The following is a 25,379-nucleotide window of genomic DNA, read 5'->3' as shown; positions in this document are numbered from 1 at the left end:
TTTATTAATGCTTGGAGATCTTTAAATTTCTTATTCTAAAATTAAAAATCATGCATATTAATTGAATTTCTAATTCTTCACTACAACTTATTTTATAACTTACTTTATAGTCTATCGCATATCTAATTAATAGTTTTTTCTTATATTATTTTGATTTTCAATAAATAAAATAAAATAAAATATTATGATATACTATTTTATATAATATTAATATAAATATTTTAATAGCCGAATATGAGAACAAACGACTAGTTATTCACAGGATTCCGGGCAGTTATCAGTAATTTCTTTTGTTTTTTTGATATAAAACCAGATATTATCTTGTTAGCACTGGTGAGACCTCTAACCAGTATCATTAACAATAACTTTAGACAAAGGCAATTTGAAGAGACATCACGAAGACAAACCTGAACCTAATTAGACCCAGGTTTGAGTAAAAGTACTGACCTGGTGTAAAATCAGACTCAATATCTAGCCCGATCTGACTGACAAAGAGAAAGAAACCAGAGAGGGAAAATCTAGCTTAAAAACAAATGTCAATATATAACTCAAACAAAATCAAAATATATACATCAGAATTGAAACAACTTCTACACAAAACCTAAACTCAGTGGATGATTTCCTCTCTTCCATCAATTATCACCTCAAGCACATAAAAAATTAACTGCGAAAATCTACATCATGCAGAACAAATCAAGAACCACATCTTCTGCTATATATGATCACACCCAGTCAACGTCTGACACTTACCAGAACCTTTGAGACCCATGAGCAAAACAACCAGCCCAATGACCTTCTCAAAACCAAACCAATATGACCATGGAGAACGCCACCTTCCTGTATATGCATCTCTGCATTTTATGAGGACAATGAAAATAATCATTTTCTTGGCATAAGAAGGAAATCGGAACAGGCCCAGGTATACACCACAAAACGGTGCTAAGCAGTCGTGCAGTCTTAATGGTGTCTAAAAGATATTTGTATGCATTGCACATAAGAAGTTACATGGGGAAAAAGGAAGGTATTATAACCATTGATCATGGTGGATCCCATCTAGGTTACTAGCAAGCAACTGTTATACATACAATAGTTGCAAATCATAATTCTTCGGAAAAAAAGGGTCAAAGAGGGCTGGGCCGTCTACGCTTTAATTACTGAGATATTAATAGAGAAAGGCATGAAATAAAAGTTTCTATTTTGGCATCAGATTTGATAAATCTACAAAAGGGAAAAAAAAAAAAGGATGCAAAGAAGTATCACCTTCACTCATTCTTGGTCTCAATTGGCCATGTGTCTGATATCTATGGCAACTAGGTTGTATATACAGCAAAAACGGAACTGGAGAAAAATGTAGCAGTCATATCATATCAATAAGAGCCTGTTGGCGAGGCCTTGATCTCATTATTGTCTCATCACTGTGTTTGATCCATTCTGAGAGCTTCCATGGCTTCTGCCACTTCCATTTGAACTGCAGCAGCCACTGATGATGGCTTCTCTTCCACCTCCAGAGTTTTCCTGTTTGGCCAGCAGCTACCAGTTTCTTCATTGCCAATTGCCCAACAGGTACCATCTGCACTTAACAGTATCTCAATTTTCAATTTCACATAAGATGATCATAATCTAATGGATAGCTAGAGGGGAATTACCTTCCGGGTCTGATCCAGAAAGGCTGCCGACTCTCTGAGAGGTCCATTAACAATCCCAGGTGTAAATTTTAGTTGCTTCGGTGCTGGAAGTGACATTGGGGACAAGGGCCCACTGATATCATCTGAATAGTGCTTAGATGAACTGCGTGAGTTACCCTGTTGATTTCCATTCAGAAGTGTAAAACAGTATCACTAGCCTTTCTTTGAAAAAGGAGGAAAAAAAAAATCACTTGAGTGTTTAACACATGGGGCAAATCTCTCTTCCTCTCAAAACCCTTCCCATCCCATGGTGCTGTGGCAGTTGGGCTTCAACCTAGGCCTTGAGGCTCATGCAAGAAGGCCAAGGTCATTTCAAGTTTACAACACATTATCATTACCAACAATGTCCCTAGCTGAACAACTCGGACTATAATTCAATATTTGAGACCATGTTGAAAATATTAATGAAGATGAATGCAATAGGGACCAAGATATGATATTGTATTGATACAGCAAGGACGTAAAGGTACAGAAGGTCATTTAGCCACGTATGGCATTGGTATGCCTATATGTTCAATTAATGTCAATGAGAAGGTAGGATATTTCAAGTAATGGGCAAGCTTAGAATTTAACTAAGAGCTTAAGGCTTATAATGAATAAGAAATGGTCAGCAGATTATCTCACCAAAGCTGATGTAGCTAAGGCAATGGCAACAGCTTGGTCCCTCATCTTCTGCTCCTTTACTAGTTCTTTCCTCTGGGCCTCACTTTGTCGCAGTAGAGTTACAAGCTCATTCAGTTGGTCTTTCAGGTCCTTGATTTCCATATCTTTATCCCACAGCTGGCACCTGTCAACAGTTAAGTATCGTTGTTATCATGCTTCCGAGCAGAAAACCCAAGTTCTATTATGAAAACGAAAAAGGGGAATGATTTTTGTGAAAATGGAATCATAGCAAAATGGTGCTACTCATGACTATAAAAGCACAAAAAAAAAAACTACCCATCCTTTATATGTAAAATAATCGCAGAACATCTAAAACTGAAGTCACAAGCTGTTTATCCCTTATATATTAGGCTTCCAACTTGAGCGGTAAGAATAAGTTCAAAAATGTACATGTTCCCAAAAAAATTATAATAAAAATCCAAGAAAAAAAAAATCATCCATGCAACGATCCATACTGGTCATTTTCTTCATATTTGTAAACTTTTTCCTTATTCCATCCTAGTACAAAAGGCAACACTTACTAAAAATTATTTGATTTTGAAACAGCACCTAAAGTTGCAGCCTCATGCTATTTTTAAATGCTAGACTTATAAAATTCATTTATCAAATGAGTACAATTAACCTTCTATAATTTGAACATATCTGATAAATTAGTGATCTAAGTTCAGCTAAACTTGTCACATCACACATTACAACTTAACCCAACTGTAGAAAGAAAGGTGACTAATGAACAGAGTACAGGAGAAAATTATTAGGTTTCAGAACATTACCTCGCTTCTGCTGCAGAAGTAAACATATACTGAAGCAGGTTCTTAGCTTCTCCCATTGAGCGTAATTGATTCCAATGTCCACGACCAATTATGGATCGCTCCCTTTCTCCTGCCTCCAAAAGTTGTGAAGCCATTGCCATTAGCGCATTTGAAGATATGCTCAGCATATTCTCTAGAGAAGCTACCCTTGCCATTCTCGCATTTGGTGACATCAACTGTAATCTAATTGGTTTGAAAGAAACACAAACCAGTAAATGATCCAATAGTGCATACTAGCATAGGATACTTCAGCTATGCAGCTTCTTATGAAACCATAAGATACAGTGATGACATATAATTCCAACAATAATCATCCTTAGTTTGCTGAATCTAAAGTAGATTTCAATACATGCAAGAAATGGGAGATGTTTAAGAGGAAAATCTATATACCTAGAATGCCCATTCTTCCCCTTCTGTGGACTTTGCCCGTTATGACCAAGCTGATCTACTTGTTTCAGAAAGGCCAACTCCTCTGCCAGTGCAGCTTGTCTGTACAAATAATTTTTAAAATAAATTATTCATGCACATTGAAAGCAACTTACAATCTAATTAAACTGCAGATGACAACATGACATACTCTTGTCTCTGTTTCTCATACTGAAAACGAACTTCATGCACATTCACCATGACTTCTAGCTCATGATCAAGCCATCTTTGCAAAGATTTTTCATTTCCCTAAAAGTGCAACTCAAAATTATTATTGTGCTGACATTAGCTTTATAGCATAAATATAACAAAATGATAAGTCGTTTAAGCAGATTGTGATTAAATCAGTCATTTGCATCTAATGACATTGCAGAAAATAAAAAACATAAGCATCCAGTTCACAATTAGGATTAAGGTGTATGCTTTCCCATATAGTAATCTTTTCAAAGCAAAATTGGAGCTGGCAAACCCTGATTCATGACTAGGAGCCTAATCTGAACAAAATCAATCCACAAAAGACTTGCAGGACTCAAATTAGGCATTACTGTCTATATAAGTAAACAATACAATAAGGAATCACCTAACCAATCATTTACCTGACTAGATGATGTATATCCATTTGAGTCAACTGCAAGGTAAAGGAAACAAAAAAAATCAGGGCATCTGAATGTTTGACAGACTATTTGAGAAGGAAAAAAAAAAAAAAAAAAAAAAAAAAAAATTACCTGAGTTCTCACGTGCTGAAGACTTGCGGGCTTCCAATAGCTCCTTTAGTCTTCTGGTAGCCACTGCTGCCTCTTCTGTCTTCCTATGAAGAACCTTAAAAGAAAGATGCTAATAATATCACTCCCTTTAAATAATAACCCCAAAAATTATGTATTAGCCAAAGAAGAGAAAATCCAACCAACATCAAACAGATTAAGAATGAAATCTTATGTGTCATTGCAACATCAGAGAAAGATTTATTGGTTTGAATCTCTCTTCAGGGATTCATACTCTAGAAATTCTTTTAGTTCAGGTGTTGTTAAGCTGATATCTACTGCCTTGTCCAATGCTGCTCTTTCCACAAAGTCTTCCTTTTCCTACCTATTCTAATTATTACTTAAAATTCCAGGTCTTTGTTTAAGCATGGTTTTGGATTCCATCAATATACTCTATTGAATCATGATGATCTCAAATAACAATAATTCTTTTCATTCATTCCACTGTACCATTTATCAGTGCAGGTATCTGAGCATGGAGAAAGAATGTCATTTTCAGTTTGCTTTTCCACCTCTCACCAAGATTGGCTTAGCCCTCATAGCAAATATCAGTGCACTGGAATCCCAAATTCACACAGAATAATTTCCCCATTCTATCTTTCCTTTTCTTTTTAACATCTACCATAAAACTAGAAGGGATCAATGCTTCTCATTCTCCATTTTGACCAATTTTTATGTACCAAAAAAAAGATTGTCTAATTTTCTTTAATATATTCTCTTTTTTACCAGCAAATTAACAAATTCAATTCTAATTAAATGTACTTCAATGTCCACTGGATGACTGGAACAGAATAACTACTTTTCTAAAAGATTAGAGTCACATATCCTAAGCCAGTTTAAATCCAACCAGTTACAAGATAAGTCAATATTCCATATTAGTTGCTTACTCCTACTCACATTGAACAAGAAATAACACAATTTACTACAAACCAATTTTAGTACTTGGAACGTATACAAAGATAACTGCTTATGCAATAACATGCAAAACCAATTGACAAACTGCAATCATAAAACATTAACAATGATCTTGCTTTCATCACACAGGTGTCCTAACTTGAAGAAAATTGAAGCTACAGTTTAGGAATACAGAAAAGGTGCAATATGCAAAATATAGCTATCTAATCTCTTCGAGCTTTGAAAGATATAATTCTTTACCAGTTTCTGTCGTTGATGCAGTGCTTCAAGTTTATGTCGTTCATACTCATTTCTCCTGCCTTCCTTCCTTAGCTGCTTTAAAAAAAAAAAAAAGGATTAGCACACAAAACAATACAATATGATAGAAACTTGCAAGCATGATTAGGATAATGGATGTTTAAAGTATCAAAAGCAGTGTATTAAGAAGGAAAAATAAATAAATATCACACAGAGAATCATGGTTTAAACTTAAGCATCAATCAGAAAGCAAGTATTCATCAATAAAACATCCCAAGGATGTGATATACATGTAAAAGGGAAAAGGTCTAAGATGTTGAATACTGTTGCTCGCGGAAAAGGAATGCTTTGAAACATGAAGCAAAAAATAGATCTTTAGTGATATCTAAAACAATATGAATGGGGCTACACTGGAGACTGATGCACATCTTGCACATGGTAGCACAATAACATGAAGCCACATAGATAGCACAATAGCGTGAAGCCAAAGAGAAAGGTTAACATATGTCATGCTGGAACTCAATTTTCTTAATAAAATAATGAAACCTATCAAGTGCACTTAAAAGGTTCTTCCAACTCTAAATTTTCATAATGCTTGAATAAGCAGTCACCAGTGTTATCTGAGTGGTGAAAAATCATACACCAGCCTTTGCAACTAAAGAAGTGAATGAAATCCATATTGTATCACTAGTGGAAAGTGAAGAACCTGTAGCATTTCTTTCTCTCTTGAGGCCTTCCATTGTCGAAATTGTTCTGCTTCTTGTTTTATCTTGTGCTGCAACCGAACCTACAGAATTGAGAATCCACAATTAGGAGAGTTATAAAGGTTGTAAGTCGCAGGTTATTGGGGTGCAATCACAGAAGCACCAGAATGGGAACCAACCTTTTGAGCCTTGATATGCTGTATTTCAGCTTGCAATCTCCTTGCTGCTTCATCACTTCTTTGTTTCTTCTTTAAAAGCTCAACCTGGCTTTCTTGTTTCTTTTTAAGATCTAAAATCTGAAAATGAAATGTAGAAAATCAATAAAGATTAAGATAGCCAACAGTACATGATGACAGAATGATATAGCTAGATAACACAAATTCACCTGTGCCTCCAGTGTCTTTAGTTTCTGTGAATGAATATCTTGTGTTTTCTGTGTTTGTCCATCAGAATTAGCAGCAAGGTTCTCAATTTCAGCCAACAAATGATCCCGCTCTTGCTGCAAGTTTATACTAGGCGTCAACCATAAATATTAAAGCTATAAAAGATATTTGGTTCAGCAATTGGGAGCAGCTGTTAACTGATTGTAAGGTGCACAGGGAGAAGAAGGACAAGAAGGAGAGAGAGAGAGAGAAAAGAGAGAGATAGAGAAGAAGAAGAAGAAGAAGGTGAAGGAAGGTTGTTGTATTTCTCATAAAAATTGATCTGTACCCTTTTTCTCTCTACAATATATACTGATACTATGTAACAGAATGCATGCAAATCAAATCAGAATATTCTTCTAGGGAAATACTATACTAAACCCTATTTGTCCAGCTCATCATAGCCCTTCATTCTAGGAATCTACAATGCTCTCTTCTTTCTGTGATGGTATGTAATAATTCCCTCCCCTTCAGCACATTCTTGTCCCCAAGACTGGTAAAAGTCTGGAAATTGTTCAACAATAAAGGAAGCATCCTCCCAAGTTGAATTCACTGATGGATAGTGTTGCCATTTAATTAGAAGTTGGGCCACGACCTTGTCACCTTGATAGCTAGTTCTGGTGTTAACCACCTTTCCCAAAAGAGCTTTGAAACGTCCCTCTCTTAAGTTAGGAAGGGTCGGAATTGCAGACGTCGGCAGAAAGGCAGCTTTCTTCAGTAGCAACACATGGAATACAGGGTGAATGGCACTGTATGCAGGTAAGGCCAGCTTGTGGGTGACTTGCCTGATCTTGTCAATTATCTGAAATGGAAATGGAATGAGAGGCAAGCTTCATGGAAGTACGAGGTCCCAAGGATTTTTGTCGATAAGGTTGTAATTTCAAGTAAACCCAATCAGAGGCTTAGAATTCTCATTCTGTTCAATGTTTATCAGCCCATTGTTTCATCTTGTTCCATGTAGCAGCCAGTTGGTTTCGCAAATAAACATTCATTATCTTCCTTTCTAACAACACATCTTCAACCGTGGCCATAGGTGAATCGATGGAAGGGATGTTATGGAAGGGAGGCGCAGTACCGTATAAAGCTTGGAATGGAGACATTTTTATGGAAGTGTGATAGCTAGTATTATACCAGTATTGAGCCAGACCCAGCCATTTGTATCAATCCTTTGGTTTCCGGAAGGTCATGCAACGGAGATAAGATTCTAAACATTGGTTCAATCGCTCAGTTTGGTCATCCGACTGAGGATGATACGCTGAACTGAAGTGAAGTTGTGTGCCCATTTTCTTCATTAATTCCTTCTAGAAAATCCCTATAAAAATTTTATCCTTGTCTTACACAATCGTTGCTAGTGCCCCATACAATTTAAACAACTGATTAAAGTAAATGTCTGCCAAGGAAGATGCTGAGAAGGGATGTTTCAAAGCAATGAAATGTCCAAACTTTGTGAAACTATACACCACTTACCCAGATTGTATCATAACCGCTGGACCTTGGTGGTTTTTCGACAAAATCCATCGATATATATTGCCAAGCGTGAGAGGGTACATGAAGGGGTTGTAGTAAGCCCGATGGTGCACAATGCTCAGTTTACATCGTTGGAAAATATCACAAAACTGAATCCACTCTGTCACCATTTGTTTGATAACTGGCCAGTAGAAATATCGTTTAATCTGCTGAACTGTAGCAACAATTCCAGAATGAACACCAGTGGAACAATTATGGCATTCACCAATGATAGTCTGCCTGAGATTCAATGAGATTCCCACATAAATTCGACCTGTTATTTCAACACCCCACCATGTATCGACCATGACTGCAACTCGGTTTGTAAAAGTAAGGAAGTAGTTACCCGAGATGCCAACTCGTCGTTATCATAAGAATTGATGACTTCTTGCAACCATGAGGGAGAACTTGAGGATAAACTGAGTTGATGTATGCCGCCAGCTGCAATGTCATGCCTAGACAGTGTATCTACGACTTTATTTTCCACTCCCTTCTTATACTGAATCGAATAATCAAGTCCCAACAACTTGACCGCCCCTTTCTGTTGCAACAAGGTGTGCAGCCTTTGCTCTAGTAAGTAAGTACTTGATTCTCTGGTGACCTGTTTTGATAATAAAGGGACCCAATTCAAGGTAATGTCTCCATTTAGACATAGCTAGGATGATGGCAAGGAGTTCCCGTTCATAAGCCGACAACTTACTGTTTCGTAATCCCAAAGGTTTTGATGAAAAAGCCAAGGGTCGCCCTACTCAAGCAAAACTGCCCCAATTCCAAAATTACTTGCATCACACTCTAACACAAAGGGCACATCAAGGTTGGAAAGAGCTAGCACCAGGGCTGTGGATAACAAGTTCTTCTGCCTATCAAAAGCAACTGTGGCTCCGATGTCCCATTGCCACTGATCCTTTTTAATAAGTCTGTTAAAGGCTTGCTGATAGTTCCAAAATCTTTGATGAAACATCAGTAATAACCGGCAAGCCCCAGAAAATCCCCGTACACCCTGTATATTATGTGGTGTAGTCGGGATAAGTAGAAACACCTCCGGCAGTGATTACATGCCCCAGATACTTGATAGATGGCTTGCCAAACTCACACTTGCTCCTTTTAGCATACAAGCGATTCCTTTGCAAAATCTGCAGCACCATTTTTAAATGCTCTACATGTGCTTCCATAGATGGGTTGTATGCCAAAATATCATAAAAAAAGGCTAATACAAACCTCCTTAAATAGGGCTGAAATATGTTGTTCATCAACGATTGAAAGGTTACAAGAGCGTTGGTCAAACCAAAGGGCATTACCAAGAATTTGTAGTGCCCCACATGAGTTTGAAAAGCTGTCTTGTGCACATCCTCCGAGTGCATTAGAATTTGATGATAGCCCGCCCGTAAATGAAGTTTGGAAAACACGACAATTCATCCAGTAAATCCTCAATGAGTGGAATGGGAAATTTATGTTTGATGGTTGCATTATTGAGTTGTCAGAAGTCAATACAGAATCGCCAATTGCCATCCTTCTTCTTGACGAGCAACACTGGAGATGAAAAAAGACTATTGCTTTGGCCTGATTATACCAGATGACAGCATCTCTTATATTTGTTTCTCAATTTCATTTGTCTACTGGTAATTATGTCGATAAGGCCTCACATTGATGGGTTCCGTCTGTGGTTTGAGAGAAATTTTGTGATCATGAGATCTGCTTGGAGGCAGAGAATTGGGCATTTGGGCTCCTAGAATACCTCTTGGTACCGTTGCAGCAATAGTTGTAAGTCATCAAGGATATCTGATTGAATGCCTTCGACCTTTTGCTAGAGTTCTCCACTGCAAGAATAAATAGTTTATAGGAGATGCCCTTCCAACCATTCTTGACCAGTTTGTGGATGGACTTGGCACTAATTAATCTCATGTGCCTTATTCGGTTAACCCTTTGAGAACCAATTGTTGGCCTTTTCGGAAAATTGTGAGAGTATTGTCATTGAAATCGAATGTGACCGGAGTGTGCTTCTTCATCCAATCGACCCCTAATATCATGATCTCCCAATTCGAAGGTTCAGAACCACTAGCTTCCTCCCGTCGGCTATTGTCACTGTTACCAGAGAGACAGGAATTACCGAAAGCTTCAAATCCTTTACTTGCTTCGAGTCTATAAAATTGTGTACTACCGCTACCAATTAAAATCATCATCGGTTTTCCCTTCAGATGGCCCTCAACTTCAACGTATTATCACTAACACTTCCACTAATAGCATTCATCAATAATGCAGGGGCGGTATTCTCATCTTCAACTTTATGTTCCTCGCCTTCCATGCAATCCAACTTAGCTTCCTCCCAATCTATCTCAATCTCATCTTCTGCTGCTACAGCCATTAATTGCTTGGTAGCCCAACAGTGCCCCGGAAAATAGCGATCGCCGCATCTGAAATAGTTGTTCGAATTTCTTCAGGTGGCGGTAGGATTTTGAGAAGTAAGCTGAAGAGGGGCTACGGTGGATTTACGTTGGACAGCGGTTGATTGCTGAGGGTGAGGGTTGTGCTTTGGGCTATAAAAAGATATGGGTTTAGGAGAGAGGATGGGTTGATTATAGTTTATAATAGGTAATTTGGGTCCAGCCTTGTAACTGGTGTTGGATTGGAATGAAGGAAGCCTAGGCCGATCGCTACTGATTCGTTGGGCTTGCAACTTGGCCTGTTCCGCGAACTGTGATATTACAGTCGCTGGTTTAAAGTCCTCACAGCCGCTGCAACTTCATTCCTCATACTACCGATGAAGCTACTGACAAAATATGCTTCTGAAAATAGAGGATTCAGCTGCTCCATTTGATACTTTATCTTCTCGAATTCGCTCTGGTATTCCACCACGGTACCCGAATGTCGAAATCCTTGAAAGCAATCACTACATCTTCCACCACTGTCTCTGAATCGGGCTGCTATGCCGGTGGAGAACTCATCCTAGGTCCCCGCTTCGTTGGCCTTCTTCCAACTAGAAAACCAATATTCAGCTTGTTCATTCAAATACAAGCTCACCAAATCCACCTTCCGGTCAGTTGGAACTTCATAGATCTCAAAATACTTGCTGCATTTCCAGAGCCACCCTTCTGGATCCTGTCCTCCAAACACCAGCAATTCCATCTTAGGTAACAACCTGCTAAAATACCCACATCCTTGTACCTCTATATGGGTTGCTTCTCCTCCTCCATGTTAGGCAATGGCAATAATCCTCGAGATTCGATCGGAAATAGAGGAATAGAGTTTATCTAAACTGAATCCATATCTACTTCCTTGCCCTTATCTCCCCCTTTCATCATCTGTAATAATTGATTCAATTGACTGCTAATCTTAATCTGTTCATTCCTCGACTGATCGTGTAAGCGTTGTTGCTCAATGCGGACCTGTTCATGAAGGCGTTGTTGTTCCTTCTGAAATGTCTGAGTTCATCGCTTCTAACCTCTGAGTAAGGGCTATTATTTGTTCCTCCATTGAAGTTGCTTCCATCTCCACTGTTGAGGGTGTTTGGTTTCTTTTGGTGCTTCGGCTCATTCTTTGCTATGAAAGCCACAAGAAGGGATCAATGCCTGATACAATGTAAAGTGCACAGGGAGAAGAAAGACGAGAAGGAGAGAGAGAGAGAAGAAGAAGAAGAAGAAGAAGGTGAAGGAAGGTTGTTGTACATCTCATAAAAATTGATCTGTACGCTTTTCCTCTCTACAATATATATACTATGTAATAGAATGCATGCAAATCAAATCTGAATATTCTTCTAGGAAAATACTATACTAAACCCTATTTGTCCAGCTCATCATAGCCCTTCATTCTAGAATGCTCTCTTCTTTTTGGCGATGGCATGTAACACTGATAAACCCTAATAGATTGACAAAAAGAGTTCTTTGACATTCTTTAATTAAAAGCAGATAGATGTTAGAAGCTCAAACAACTTAGTTTTGCAGCTTTCCCCAATAACTAATAACTGCCAGGATTTTATAAATATTTTAATGTTAAGTGTTTTCTATCTAACATGTACTCATGTCTTATAGTTTGACAGTAGTTAAAAAATAATAATTTATCAAATATCATGCATAATAAGAGGAATAATTATATAGTATTTGTATTTACAAACAAAAATGTTGAGATCCAAAGAGCCCAAAATGCACAAGGAGAATCCTTCTTGATGGGCTTTGTGAAAAAACCACACTTAGACTTAACATCACATCAATGATTAAACTCAAAATCTTAAGAAAATGGGTTTATGGGTCCTTCCTGCTTATATGTCCTTCGCTTACCTCTATCTCTTTCTAATGTGGAAATATATTATTCCCACACAACTCACAGCCACACTTAAATAGTCCGAACAATGTCTCCCTCAAATGTGAGTTTCATTCACATTAACCTTCATAGGCCTACTCCCCTCGTATGGTAGACTCCCATTTAACTCAAGTATGTACGACATCACCAACAAGCCAAGTACTCCATTGAACCTATCACAAGCTTGCCATCAAGCTCACTTCCACCTAGAGCATGCGCCTATAAGAGCCATGTACCTAGAGTCACTGCTCCCAATATGCTTTTCTTCAGGAGCACATCTTACCACTCCACTTGACTTCCGTTACCAGGAGCCACCACTCCACTAGCTTACCAAGTCTCCTTGTTCTTCCATCCATGTGCAGGAGGATATGAGAATCACATGCCACTAACTTCGTACTCGTCCATGTCCTTCCACTTTGATACCAATTTGTTAAAATCCAGAAAGCCCAAAATACACTGGAGAATCCTTCTTAATGGGCTTTATGAAAAAACCACACCCGTAGGCTTGACCATAATTACTTGGAGCATGGTCCTCTCAAGTTGTACAGGTACGTGGCAAACAATATTTATTTAATGAAATATAGGGTACAAGGGTTATGCTAGTTGGTCAATGAATTTGGTTCGCAATACGCCAACTCCGTGTCATACAAACTACTCACTCTATCTCATAAATTTTGTTCACCTTTACTTTTTTAGTTGTCCTACAATTATTCTCTACTTTCCTTTTTTTTAAGACTCCTTTTTTTAAGACTATTGTAACATATAAATTGACTATTATAACTCTTTTTAATTTTATCTTATGAAACCTCCCAAAACATCTCTTAGTATTTAATAAAACTTAATGTATTTAAAATGGGTATAATTAGAAAGTTAATAAAAGAAATTATATTTCTTAATATATATGAAAAAACAAAGTGGACAAAAATTATGGGACGGAGAGACTATATTTATTCTGTAACTACTTAACATAATATGTTTTGTAAAAAAATTAAAAAATATTAATTTACTATAAATAATTAATGACACTAATTTTTTAATATGAAGCACAGAATTTAAAATTTAAAAATCAGATTACTATTAATAATCAAAATAATGTAATTTAAACATTTTAAATTCAATTAATAATTAAAAACACTCATATTTTCTAAAAACTCTTCCTTTTCCAATAATAAATTAGTCAACAATATTTATTATATATTAATGCTTTCTTAAGAACCAAAGTTCTACCACTAACATAGAAAAAAGAAAACACCAATAGTCCACATAACCATAGGAGGAAAAAAAAAAAAGAAAAAGCAAAGAAAAAGTCTCGTTTTGCCTTCAGCATCTACCTATGGTTTCCATTTCTTCTTCTTGCATCAGCCCACGATTTCTATTTATTCTTCTCCTTTGCATCACTTTTTGCTGCTACTTCCTCTTCTCATTGCTTTCTTCGTTTAAGTCTACCTTTCTCTTTCTCTTTCTCTTTCTCTTTCTCCTCCTTTCTTATCTTTCTTCCTTTAATTTCTTGCCGGAACCCCAATTTTAGCGTCTTAGATTGCATCCCTTTGCGAATTGGGAAGCAAATGTTCCACAAATGGGAACATGCAACCTAGATCGCAATGTTCATAGGGGGTGAACGAATTAAAGCCTTGACAATGAGTATATGGATCTTACCCACTTAAAATGTCCTTCACTTACCCTATCTCTTTCTAATGTGAAAATTTTATTTCTACACAATTCATACAGCACTTTTCCAACAAAAGAGGACATTAATTATTGAACAAGCAAAATTATTATTATTATTAAGTTTGCATATTCCTTTTTTTATATAATTTGACTAAAGGAGGAAAAAGAAAGATAGGATTCACTATAGTCGAACATAAACTATATCCTCAATGGTTATTTAACATATCAATACCAGCAACTAGTAATGGTTTTACCAAATAGTTAACAACTAGCCATCAGCCATCAACAATAGCCACCAGTTATGAGCTACTGCTAAGAGTAGAACCAAAAGGTAAACTCTAAACAATGAAAACTTGAGTTCAATTGTACCTGAACAATCCTTTTCTCTTCCTCAAGTTCCATGATTTTCTTCCTAAAGTGTTGTTTTAAAGCTTCAGCGCCATCCCCTCCAAAAAGTTTCATCTCAGACTGCATTGAAAAAGGAGAAATAAGGATTGAGGATTAGATTTTTCCATAGGACAGATAAATAGATAGAAATTCTATCCCCACTCTAATCACTCAAACTTTATGGCATTTGTGGGAGTAAACCATTGACTTCATCAAGCCACTGTAACATAGTTGCTTACCATAAGACAGTTTACTGCAGTAAAATTGCTTTGATTAAGAAGCTAGGATAAATAACTTCCTCAAATAGGATAGAAACAAATAACTTGGAAGTTGAGAAATAGGTAATTCAAGAATATCACATCCCCATGATCCCTTAGCAGGGATTTCTTTCAAAAGAAAACATTACTAATGCTCCATGTTTGGTATTCAAGATGACAATATTAGGACCAGAACCTTTATTCATGGCAAAAGTTTGAAATATTGATAATGTGCGCATCAAACAACAAAATTATGGTTCAAAAGAGCAACTAAAATTCAATGTAATTGGTTTCTATGTGACAAGCATTAAATTGGTTTTTATTAACCAGCAGGATAAATAGCTTCCTAATATAGGATAGGAAATAAGTAATTCCAGAATATCACTTTCATATGACCTCATACCAAGGGATATCTTTCAAAAGAAAACATTATAAATACTCCATACTCAAGATTACAATTTCCATAGCATGATCTTTATTTGCTGTAAAAAGTTTGAAATGTTGATGTATGTGCAGATCAATTAAATACAGTTCAGAAGCCATCAACCATAAAAGTCATTCCTAAAATTGGTTAAAAGTGCAACCACATGCTCTTTCTACAGGCTTTTTTACTGTTTGTGAGAAGCTTTAGATTGTTGCTTTCAACAATAAGAATCAAGCTCAAGAACAATTACTCAATACAAACCACACCAATTCCAGTAACAACAGATGTGCACACAATCTTAAAGGTATTCTTTTCAATCTTTAACTAACAAACATATTTATTTCATATTAAGAGGGAGAAAGAGAAAGAGGAACATTTATTCAATGATCAATTTCAGGTGTTGCATAAAACAACAGCCGTAAGTGATACCTCTTTTTGCTCCAAACGCCTGTTTAATTCATTCAATTCTTTATCCATGGTACTTTGCATGAGCGCATGCTCCCACTCTTTTGCTGCTTCATCAATTTCCCCAGAACTTTCACCTACAGAATGCAATTTTTACCAATATGGATGACAAGTGACCAAGGCAAACATGAGTTTTATAGTATAGCATTCCTCTAATAGCAGGCCATTACCAACAAACTCAATAATTTTTAGCCACCCTTAAAAGAAAATCTTAATTACAATGACCAAAAAAAAAAGTTCATTAATTTCATATATAAGGATAAAGGATCCGTCATGTTTGAGCATCTCTGATCCTAGAGCTAGCACTATTGATGCATAATGGCCCAGGCAGTACAAGTAATAAGTAATTACCTGATAAGACTTCATCCATTTGAAAGTCAGATGAGTCCATACTCTGAAAGTCTCTCTTAAGTCTCTCACTTTTTGAAGAATAGACATGGCCTTCCTGAGATGACCAAAAAATACATAATTATGAATCCAGCAGTTCAAAGTGAACATATCATAATACAAGTAGAATGAACATAACATGCATCCACATTGATATTGATGAATATCACTAGTATTCACATTGATATCGATGAATACGAAGGGGGGAGAAAAGAAAACATTCCATTCACGTACTTGGGAGTCAATTTCACACTGCTCTACAACAGCGCAACAGCTGCGGTATTCATGAAGTTCACGAGAAAGATCCTCATTGGTAGCTTCAAGCCAAGCAATCCTTTCCTTTAGCACCTTTCAAACCAAAGGCATTCACTTTTAATTTAAGCAAGTTGCTACGAAATGTAAATATCTCCATATAACTCATGAAAACCACTTTGTTCACAAACTGTTTTTGCAAATGGCACATACCTGGACTTCATCAGATGGAGATCCTCCCCCACGAGCACAAAGTTCTGCCTGTAAGTACTTTAGCTGCTGACGCATCTGTTGCATCTCATTGGATATTAAATCTCTATTAACCTGTACCAAAAATATATATTTACACATGGATTTACTTTCATACCATTGAGGTGACTTTAAACCAGATAAGATTTCACAAATGCAAAGGAAATTTTATAGTAGAGTATAGAGGAGTGATTACATAACAAGAAATATCAAAGTCATAACAAACTTACTACAGGCTTATTCTGAATGTTTCGAGCGCGATTTGCATATTTGAGAGTGTTGAGAGTTTCCTCAGCATTGATGTCAGCAGGACTGACGCAAGCTGGAAAGAAGGGCACAAAATTCATTATCAGAAGAGACAACATTCAACAGTTAGAAATTTAGCTCAATACATCTAGAAAATGTCCAAATCCTGTTATGAAACATGTGATACAACTTCTAAACAGAAACTGGAACACATTTATGGTTACCTATCATAACAGTCTTGCTGTTCCCGCCCAGTGAATCCTGGCAAATAGTGTAAGCAAACTTCAATCAGAAAGCTTCAAAGGAAGGGAATTTGATGGAAAGGAAAACAACTACCAGTTCCTAATCCCAGGAACAGATAGCAGCGCTTGTTTGTCATTTCTGATATGCACAAATCCACCACAATGTTGTACATCACTAGTCAGACTTGCTTAATAGCACATACTAAGAAACAAGCCAATTCAAACATATTGGCCTAGCACACCGCGCAAAAACAAAATCAGAATAGAAACAACAGGCTCTTTGATATCATGTTCGGGCATCAACATGTACAATGTAGGCTGCATTACGTTTAAACGATATTATTCTTAATATTTGTTTAATACTCTTTTAGGCATAGCTTTGAAGGTCATGCCAAACCCCAAAATTGTTTGAGATAAGGCTATAGAATGCGACTACAGATAGATCAACTAAGACAAGCAAATACGTTAAATAGAACAATATTCAACATGTTTGATTAAAAAAAAAAATCTATTGATTTCTTATGGAATTAAACCCCAAAGCAGAGAAGGTAATTCTTTTCATAAGTAGTGCTGAAACCAAAATTTGATCCTGTAACCATTTTGTAAAGTCTGCATTTGACAATTGATGCACCAGTACGATGTTAAAACAAAATTTATAAAATATACATAGTTTCCTAATTCCTAAATCAAAATTCACATATGGGTCCAATTAAGCTAGTCTAACCTGCAAGAGTCGAGTCAGTTTACTGTCTCGGTAGGGAACATGCGCTCCTTCTTTTCGCTTTTTCTCATCCCCAAGTGCACTTATGACGTTACCAAGAGCCAGAAGTCCCCTATTTATGTGAATACCTGTCCATAAAGAATAAATAAGCAAAAATAAAATAACAGACAATTCTAATTGTTATGTAGACAACCCATGATAAAACATTACAGTAATACATGAAAGTTATATGCATTTACCTACCTTCTTTCAAACGAAGACCATTAGAACCAGTTCTTTTTGCTCGTTCAGATCCAGCTAGATCTACTAAATGGAGCTTAGCACAGATATACTCTTCACCCATATCCTCATCTGGAGTGTCATCAACAGGAGAAACTGAATGCAGTTTGTGCATCAGTTCTAATGTGATCGTGAATATTGCATGTGACCGACTGTTATAGAAGGATATGGCATGCAATTAGATACAATTCATTGCTAAGTTATAACCTGGAAAATAATCCTCTCTGGCATCTGAATTCAATATTTTAAATATACTTCTCAATAGAAAAAAATACAACTCAGGACCAAAATGGAATGTAAATAAACAGAGGTCATAACATATTTTCTAGATGAACTCAGCACATAAAGACAGAAGTAATAGAGATGGCTACGTAAATACCAAACTTTGAAATGAAATTGCTGCTCTTTCCTTTAAGGCAAATTGTACAAATACCCACAAAGAAAATTTGGAAAACTGGTTAGTAATTTGAAGCAAAGGAATTACAATCATTCCTAGAAAGAAGCTCCTTCTTACCATTATATCAACCAGCTCTTTAGTGCAAACTTTCTCAAAGATCAATATAATGGGATAACCAATGAAAAGTTGAACTACTTCAAATTGAATTGAATGAAATAGTTTGTTAAATACACAATCTTCAAAATTCTATGTTTACCTGGACTGGTTGTTCATATTTGTACTTCCTGTTGCCCTACTTAATGATCCTTGCTCCAGGCAACCAGCCATTTCCTGTATTGTACTAACAGCTACTTCAGTTGATCCTGCTAGTGTAATAACACCATTTGATGATTCACGGATCTGTATCGATGGCCTCCCAGGAACAGCAACTTTCCCATGTCCATTAACAGCCACTGATTTGCTGACAGATACAGTATCCAGCAAGTCTTTCACTTCTTCTTTTAGAATCTTCAAAAGCAAAACCCAATTATCAGTTCCTTAGCAAAAAGATTAAAAGAGTGGTGTATGCAAGAAATTAGAGACACGACTATAGAATTATAACAAGTTAACCAACTAGCCAATTTGAGCACTTCTTCAAGCTTCAGTCTTCTCCAAAATCACTGTGTCATTAGCATCTATATATATATATATATATATATATATTGGAACATAACATATTGCAGCCAAATTTACTTCTAAACCAGGAACTTGATTATTTTTCTCCTTTAGCTCATTAGATTGTTATGTAAAACGTAAAAATAGAATGATAACTTCCAGTATTAACATCTTCTATCAGGAAATTGTGGTGTTTTAACATCAGAAACCCAGCATGCTAAAACATCAACAAAAAAAATACATAGGCTGTTTATTTATAGTAACTTATTGTCACTTGCTGCACTATAGCATACATAAAAATAGGATCTTCTACATCATGTGTCATGCATCTTGGAAATCTTATTGACCCAAAGGTCAACCTCTTTACCACATAAGCCAAAACCAAGGGAAAAGTTATGATATTGACATTTTCAATAAACAACTTTTTACTTCTTTTTCATTTATCCTTGGTCAGTGGATAGGATTGTCATGGAAACTAATAGCTCAGATAACAAATCAGAAGTATTTTGGTTTTACACATACATCCAACATGTAATTTAAACCAAGAAAATAAAATAACATAACAAGTGTACCTCTATGAAGGACACATGCAACTGGAATTCTGTTTGATGCTTTAACGTTTCAATCTTATTGAATAGTGCATTCATAACTTGAGGAATCAATCCAGTCTGGCAACCATCCTTGAAGTTAGTCCCCATTGTATATGTTTTCCCTGATCCTGTCTGCAATGCAAGCATATTTAAACTAGTAATTGAAAAAGACACCATATGAGAAATCATGTTCAACTTAAAGCAAGTTATATTTCTAGACAACAGATATTACCTGACCATATGCTAGTACAGTGGCGTTGTATCCTTGGAACAACCCATCAACAAGAGGAGCAACACATTCTTCAAACATGGAAGATGATGGAGAACCACCATTTCCGTAGACATTGTCAAATGTAAAAGAATGTGCACCGATCTGCACCTGAATCATAACAAAAAAACCAATGTCATATTTCGTATATGCATGATGATACCAGTAGTACATAAGGGGGTGACCCAGTGCACGAAGCAATCCCACATTTGCGGGCTCTAGGTAGGATTAAGCACACTGTTCTCTGCTATGCAGAGAAGCTGTACATACAATATTAATACCCTGAAACTTAGAAAATCAGAGAATATGAAACTCAAAACCATATTTTAGTCATGCAGACAAACTTTATTCTTGGAAAAAGTTTATCTGTATTTTTCTTCAAGATTTAATAAAACGAAATATGAGCCCTCTCAACTAGAATATGTAACACACAACCAGAATCAGAATCCAAATTCAGTAATTAATTATACTCATTAATAAGTGATGACCTCTCAAGAATCCAACTTTTAATGTTGAAGTAAAGAGACAAAGCACAGCGCATTGTAACATAGTCAATAACCAGATTTACAGAAGAGGGAAAGAAAAAAAAAAGTTCAGATAGAAGACATTACAACTACCACAATTATCCAAAAAGATTATCCTACAAACCAAAAAAGGAAACAATTTCCTCTAATCCTCGTTAACATAAATGCTTAACTAAGCTCATAACACCAAAAATCATAATAATAATAATAATAATAATCCAAAAAACAAAAAGGGAAAAAAACGCGGGATACCTGGGGCTTCCCAGGCGTGACAGTGACACATTCTTTGCAACCTTGAACGCGTTCATCACCAATAAGAGGACGAATATGAACTGCAACTTTAACACTACAATTCTCCGACCCCTCCATGATTAAAAAAAAAAAGAACAAGAAAAGCAACAGAAAGAGATGGGAAATTAAGCGAGGACAAATTTCTCAGTATCCAATCAAATCAGACTGGATTAGCATCGAGAAAACGATGCTGCAACGACAGAGAGAGAAAGAGGAGGTGGCTTTTAAGCAAGAAAGAGGAGGGATAAGTTTGTTGGTAAAGGAATTTTGGTGGGGGGGGAAAGCAAATGGATTTGAAAAGTGGAGGCACCAGAAGGTAGGCGAAGAGGAAGCAACAGCAGCAGCCACAACAACAGCAAGCTTTAGCTTAGTTTAGCTCGAATCGATCAATGGCGCTATCATTTACCTTGTAGTTCACTGCTCCTCCTGCGGCCAGAGCGTATAGGTATAGTACACTGACCAAAGCAAAAAGGCCATTCTTGTTGATGCTGTGAGTTACATTTACATCCTTTTTCCTGTGGATGACTCTACTGTCTACAGTCTAGATTTTAGTTTCCATCTTTCCCAAACTGCCCCTCCCTTGGTCCCACTCTCCTCACCTGTTGTCACCTGCAAAATTATTTTCTCATCCTTGTAGTATGTGAGAAATTTATTACTCCACAAATATATAGATTGCGCTTTAGACCCTCTACTTTGATTTGCTAAAATATATAGCCCTTTATTATATTTTTGATAAATTATAACTCTATTTATTTTATAAAAAATATTATTTAAAAAATATTTTTTATAATTTTATTGATATTTGAGGTATTTAAAAATTTTAGTCAATATAAAATATTTATCAGATTAAAAATTTTATTAAAATCTCTATATATAAATTTATTAATAAATTTTATTTTTTAAATTAAACTTAAATAAAAAAATAAGTTATTAAAGTTGAAAATTATTTTTTATAAAAAATATTTTTTGCAAAAAATATTTTCTATGAAAAATTTTTTTAAATATAAATTATTTTTCGTAAATAAATAGAAATCAAATTTATAATATCTTTTTTAACTTCAAATTTATTTAATTTCTAAAGAAAATAATTATATTCAACTAAACCAATCAATATAATTTAATATATATATAGTTTGAACTTAATTGGAAGCAACGGTTCAAATCATCTACTTTCAATCCTAGCTTAATGGGAAAGTATTAGGTGGTTAGGGTTTAGTGTGGGAATGAAACTATTTGACCAGTCCAATTTTAAATTTAATTTTGATTAATTTTGATTTTAAATTTAATCTAAATTAATTTCAATTTAAATTCACACTTTAATCTGAATCATACATAAATATTTATTATTTTAATAATAATTAACTAAATATTAAAAAATAATTCTTCCTTCTTCACTTCTCAATATCAAAATCTTAAATTTAAAAAAAATAAAAATTAAATTAAAAAGTGTTGCCTTTCATACCTTGGATTCAAAGGTCAAAATTCATACACACACGCAATTAATATTTAATTTTTATATATTAAAAAAATTAAAACTATCTCATAGACCTTTATCTTTTTTCTAGTTTTTATAATTAATAAAAAGTTAAAATATGAGAATATCTTTTTAAATAAATTATTATTTTAAGTGAATATTTCTATTATATATACTTTTACTTCTGAATTTTAATATTTAATAATAGTTTTTGGATTTTAGTATTTAATAATTAGTTTTATAAGTAATTATCACGTTCTTAACATTTTAATAATAATTTTTGGGATTTAGCATTTAATAATAATAATTTATCTAAATTAATATTAAAATATATTAAATATGAATATTAATAATTTAGATTACGTCAAATACATATATTTTTTATAATTTTTATTTTATAACTCTTAATAAAGTGATAAAATTTTAATTAATAAAATATTATTCATATTATAATATTAGTATAATAGAATTTCATATCTTATTTTATTCAGGATTTTATATAATATTCAATCTTATTTAATGCATTATATAAGAAGTTGATAACTTTCATAGTTAGATATATTATTTTTTGCATGAGTAAATTTTATAATTTATTCATCGAATATACCGATTTAAATATCGAAGAGATTGTTAAAATAATCTACTCAATGATTTCTTTTTTTTATCTTGTAGGTTCATACTTGAAGAATAAATAATAATGTGAACAACGCTGCCGGTGAGAATTAATACAAAATTCTATGTATCTCCTAGAAATTTGAACTCTTGCGATGAATAATTTTCGTCGCTAAACAGCTATGTTTCTCCAAAAAAAATTTATATGATAAATTTGCGATGAAATAATTATGTGTTTATATCCTGATCGCAAACTTTTTGCGACTGAATTTATGTTTGTTGCTGCTATAGAGACAAATTTTGTGATGGCAACATACATTATTAATTTTAAGTATACTTTCAAGCTCTCATTAAATATAAAATTTACAAGATCTACCATTACGTTAATAATTTAAAAACGTCTTTCATTTTTTAAAAAAATAAGAGAAAGAAAAGTTATAAGTTATTTTATTGCAAAATAGTAATCTCTAGGGGTGAGCAGTATTCGGTTCAAACTAAAAAAATCGACCGAACTGAACCAATTTAAAATTTTAGTTCGGTTTTTTATACATTTCGGTTTAGTTCGGTTTTTAATTTCAGAAATTTTAGTTATTTCGGTTCGATTTTGATCAGAAAAAAACCGAAAAAACCAAACCGAACCGATTAGTGATAATAATATATTTTTTCAATAATATAGAGAAATTAAATCATATTAAGATTAAAATATTTTAATTAAATTTTAAAATATTAAAAATAAAATATAAAAAATAAAAAAAATTATTAAAAATCGAAACCGATCAAACCGTACCGAATCGAACCGAATCAGACCGATTCAGTTCGATTTGATTTCTAACAAAAATCGGTTCGGTTCGATTTTCATAAACACTAAAATTTCGATTTTCGATTTATTCGGTTCGGTTCGATTTTGAACCGAACCGACCGAATGCTCACCCCTAATAATCTCATATACTTTGCTTAATAATACGAGGTAAATAATAATTACTTTTTCACTTTGATGTCTTCACTCTGCATTAATTTTAAGATCACATGTCATTATGAATCATCTCATACAAATTTAATTTTTATAATGTTATATATTATACAAAAATTATTTTGTAAATGAGTTTTAAAAGGTTATGTCATCTATAAAAGAGATACAATTCTAAAATGATAGTACGCTCCACATATTGAAATACTCTTCTTTAAATTCAAGCGACCTATTGCTCTCTTTCAGGCAATTAATTACCCACTTAGACGACGTAAGAGTGCCCTAGGCGATATAAGAGCGCCTTTTCAAGTAATCAATTGCCCACTTAAACGATGTAAGAGCACACCTAGGCGAGGTAAGAGTGCTCTTTCAAGTAGCCAAGCCCATTTAGGCGATGTAAGGGCGTCCTTTTAGGCAATCAATTACCTATTTAGGCGACGTAAGAGCGCCTTTAAGTAATGTAAGAGCGTCTCTAGGCTACATAAGAGCGTCCTTTCCGACAACCAATTACCCACTTAGGCGATGTAAGAGCATCTTTTCAGGCAATCAATTGCCCACTTAAGCGACATAAGAGTACTCTTAGACGACGTAAGAGTGCCCCTAGGTAACATAAGAGTGCTCTTAGATGACGTAAGAGCGCTCTTTCAGGAAATCAATTGCTCACTTAGGTGACGTAAAATCGCTTATAAGCGACATAAAAACTACATTTCAAGCAACCAATTACCCCCTTAAGCGATCTGCACATCCTCATCAACAATTAATGCCCATACAGCTTATTGTGATAGCAGCATAGTACTAGATCTCATCAATGTCAAGCCATCAAAGCAAATGGGAACATAAGTCGAGTAACATTTATTTAATCATATAAATTTATCTATTGAAATACTTATATTTTAGTTAGATAGCAGTAACTTTAATACTTTCATCTGGATTAAAATGCACACATAAAATATCATTATCACAAAATAAGTAGCAAAGAAACTAAGACCTCCGAGATCAAAACATAAAGTGACAAGTTTGTCAAGAGAAAAGTCAATTGCAATATTTTAAATGAGAGAGTATGGGCATAAAGTGACCGTTAATAATTTTTTATAAAATAAGATTATTCACCATTTCTTTTTTTTTTTTTACGGAAAAATCTTTAAAATATTTTAAATGAGAGAGTATAATGAAATCAAAATTCAAAAGACATGACACACTCTTTTACTTAATCTTGTTTTTATAATTAGATTAGCTAAGAAGTAATTAATTCATTAGTACATGGTTTTGTATTACCATTTCACCGAGTTATAAAATACTTTCTTTTTTGAAATGGATATAAACTACTTTCGTCTATTACTTTTAAAAATTTATTATTTAAATTTATTTATCATTTTAAATATATTTTAAGTATTAATTAATTTTTTTCAATTTTACCATTATCTCAATTAAATTGATAAGGTTAGTGTCAATTAATGGTGAGCAGTATTCGGTTCAAATTGAAAAAATTGATCAAACCGAATTAATTTGAAAATTCAGTTCGATTTTTTATTTATTTCGGTTTGATTCGATTTTTAATTTCAAAAATTTTGATTATTTTTAGTTCGGTTCGATTTTAATCCAAA

General features: G+C 34.6%; 1 protein-coding gene across 2 annotated transcripts; it reads right to left on the bottom strand.

Annotated features, from left to right (window-relative positions):
- Nucleotides 1–519: 519 nt before the first annotated feature.
- On the bottom strand, nt 520–21,249 carry LOC110628308 (kinesin-like protein KIN-4A). Of its 2 annotated transcripts, XM_021774917.2 has the most exons (26): nt 20,684–21,246; nt 19,872–20,018; nt 19,622–19,771; nt 18,652–18,902; nt 17,963–18,150; nt 17,723–17,847; nt 16,981–17,017; nt 16,741–16,832; nt 16,475–16,585; nt 16,244–16,357; nt 15,974–16,067; nt 15,587–15,699; nt 14,459–14,557; nt 6,586–6,699; nt 6,380–6,496; nt 6,203–6,283; nt 5,500–5,571; nt 4,309–4,402; nt 4,180–4,211; nt 3,735–3,832; nt 3,548–3,646; nt 3,119–3,340; nt 2,310–2,472; nt 1,647–1,802; nt 1,261–1,570; nt 520–851 (listed from the first exon to the last, which is right to left on the bottom strand). In XM_021774917.2, the coding sequence occupies exons 1-25, from the start codon at nt 20,798–20,800 to the stop codon at nt 1,358–1,360; spliced, it is 3,099 nt and encodes a 1,032-aa protein (XP_021630609.1). In that variant the 5' UTR covers nt 20,801–21,246; the 3' UTR covers nt 520–851; nt 1,261–1,357. The 2 variants fall into 2 exon arrangements, with proteins under 2 accessions (XP_021630609.1, XP_043804697.1); XM_043948762.1 differs by lacking the exon at nt 520–851 and having other exon boundaries at nt 1,413–1,586; nt 20,684–21,249.
- Nucleotides 21,250–25,379: the final 4,130 nt, after the last annotated feature.

Source organism: Manihot esculenta, chromosome 12 (assembly GCF_001659605.2).
Source record: "Manihot esculenta cultivar AM560-2 chromosome 12, M.esculenta_v8, whole genome shotgun sequence".
NCBI lineage: Eukaryota > Viridiplantae > Streptophyta > Magnoliopsida > Malpighiales > Euphorbiaceae > Manihot > Manihot esculenta.
This window is presented reverse-complemented; position numbering and strand designations above follow the sequence as displayed.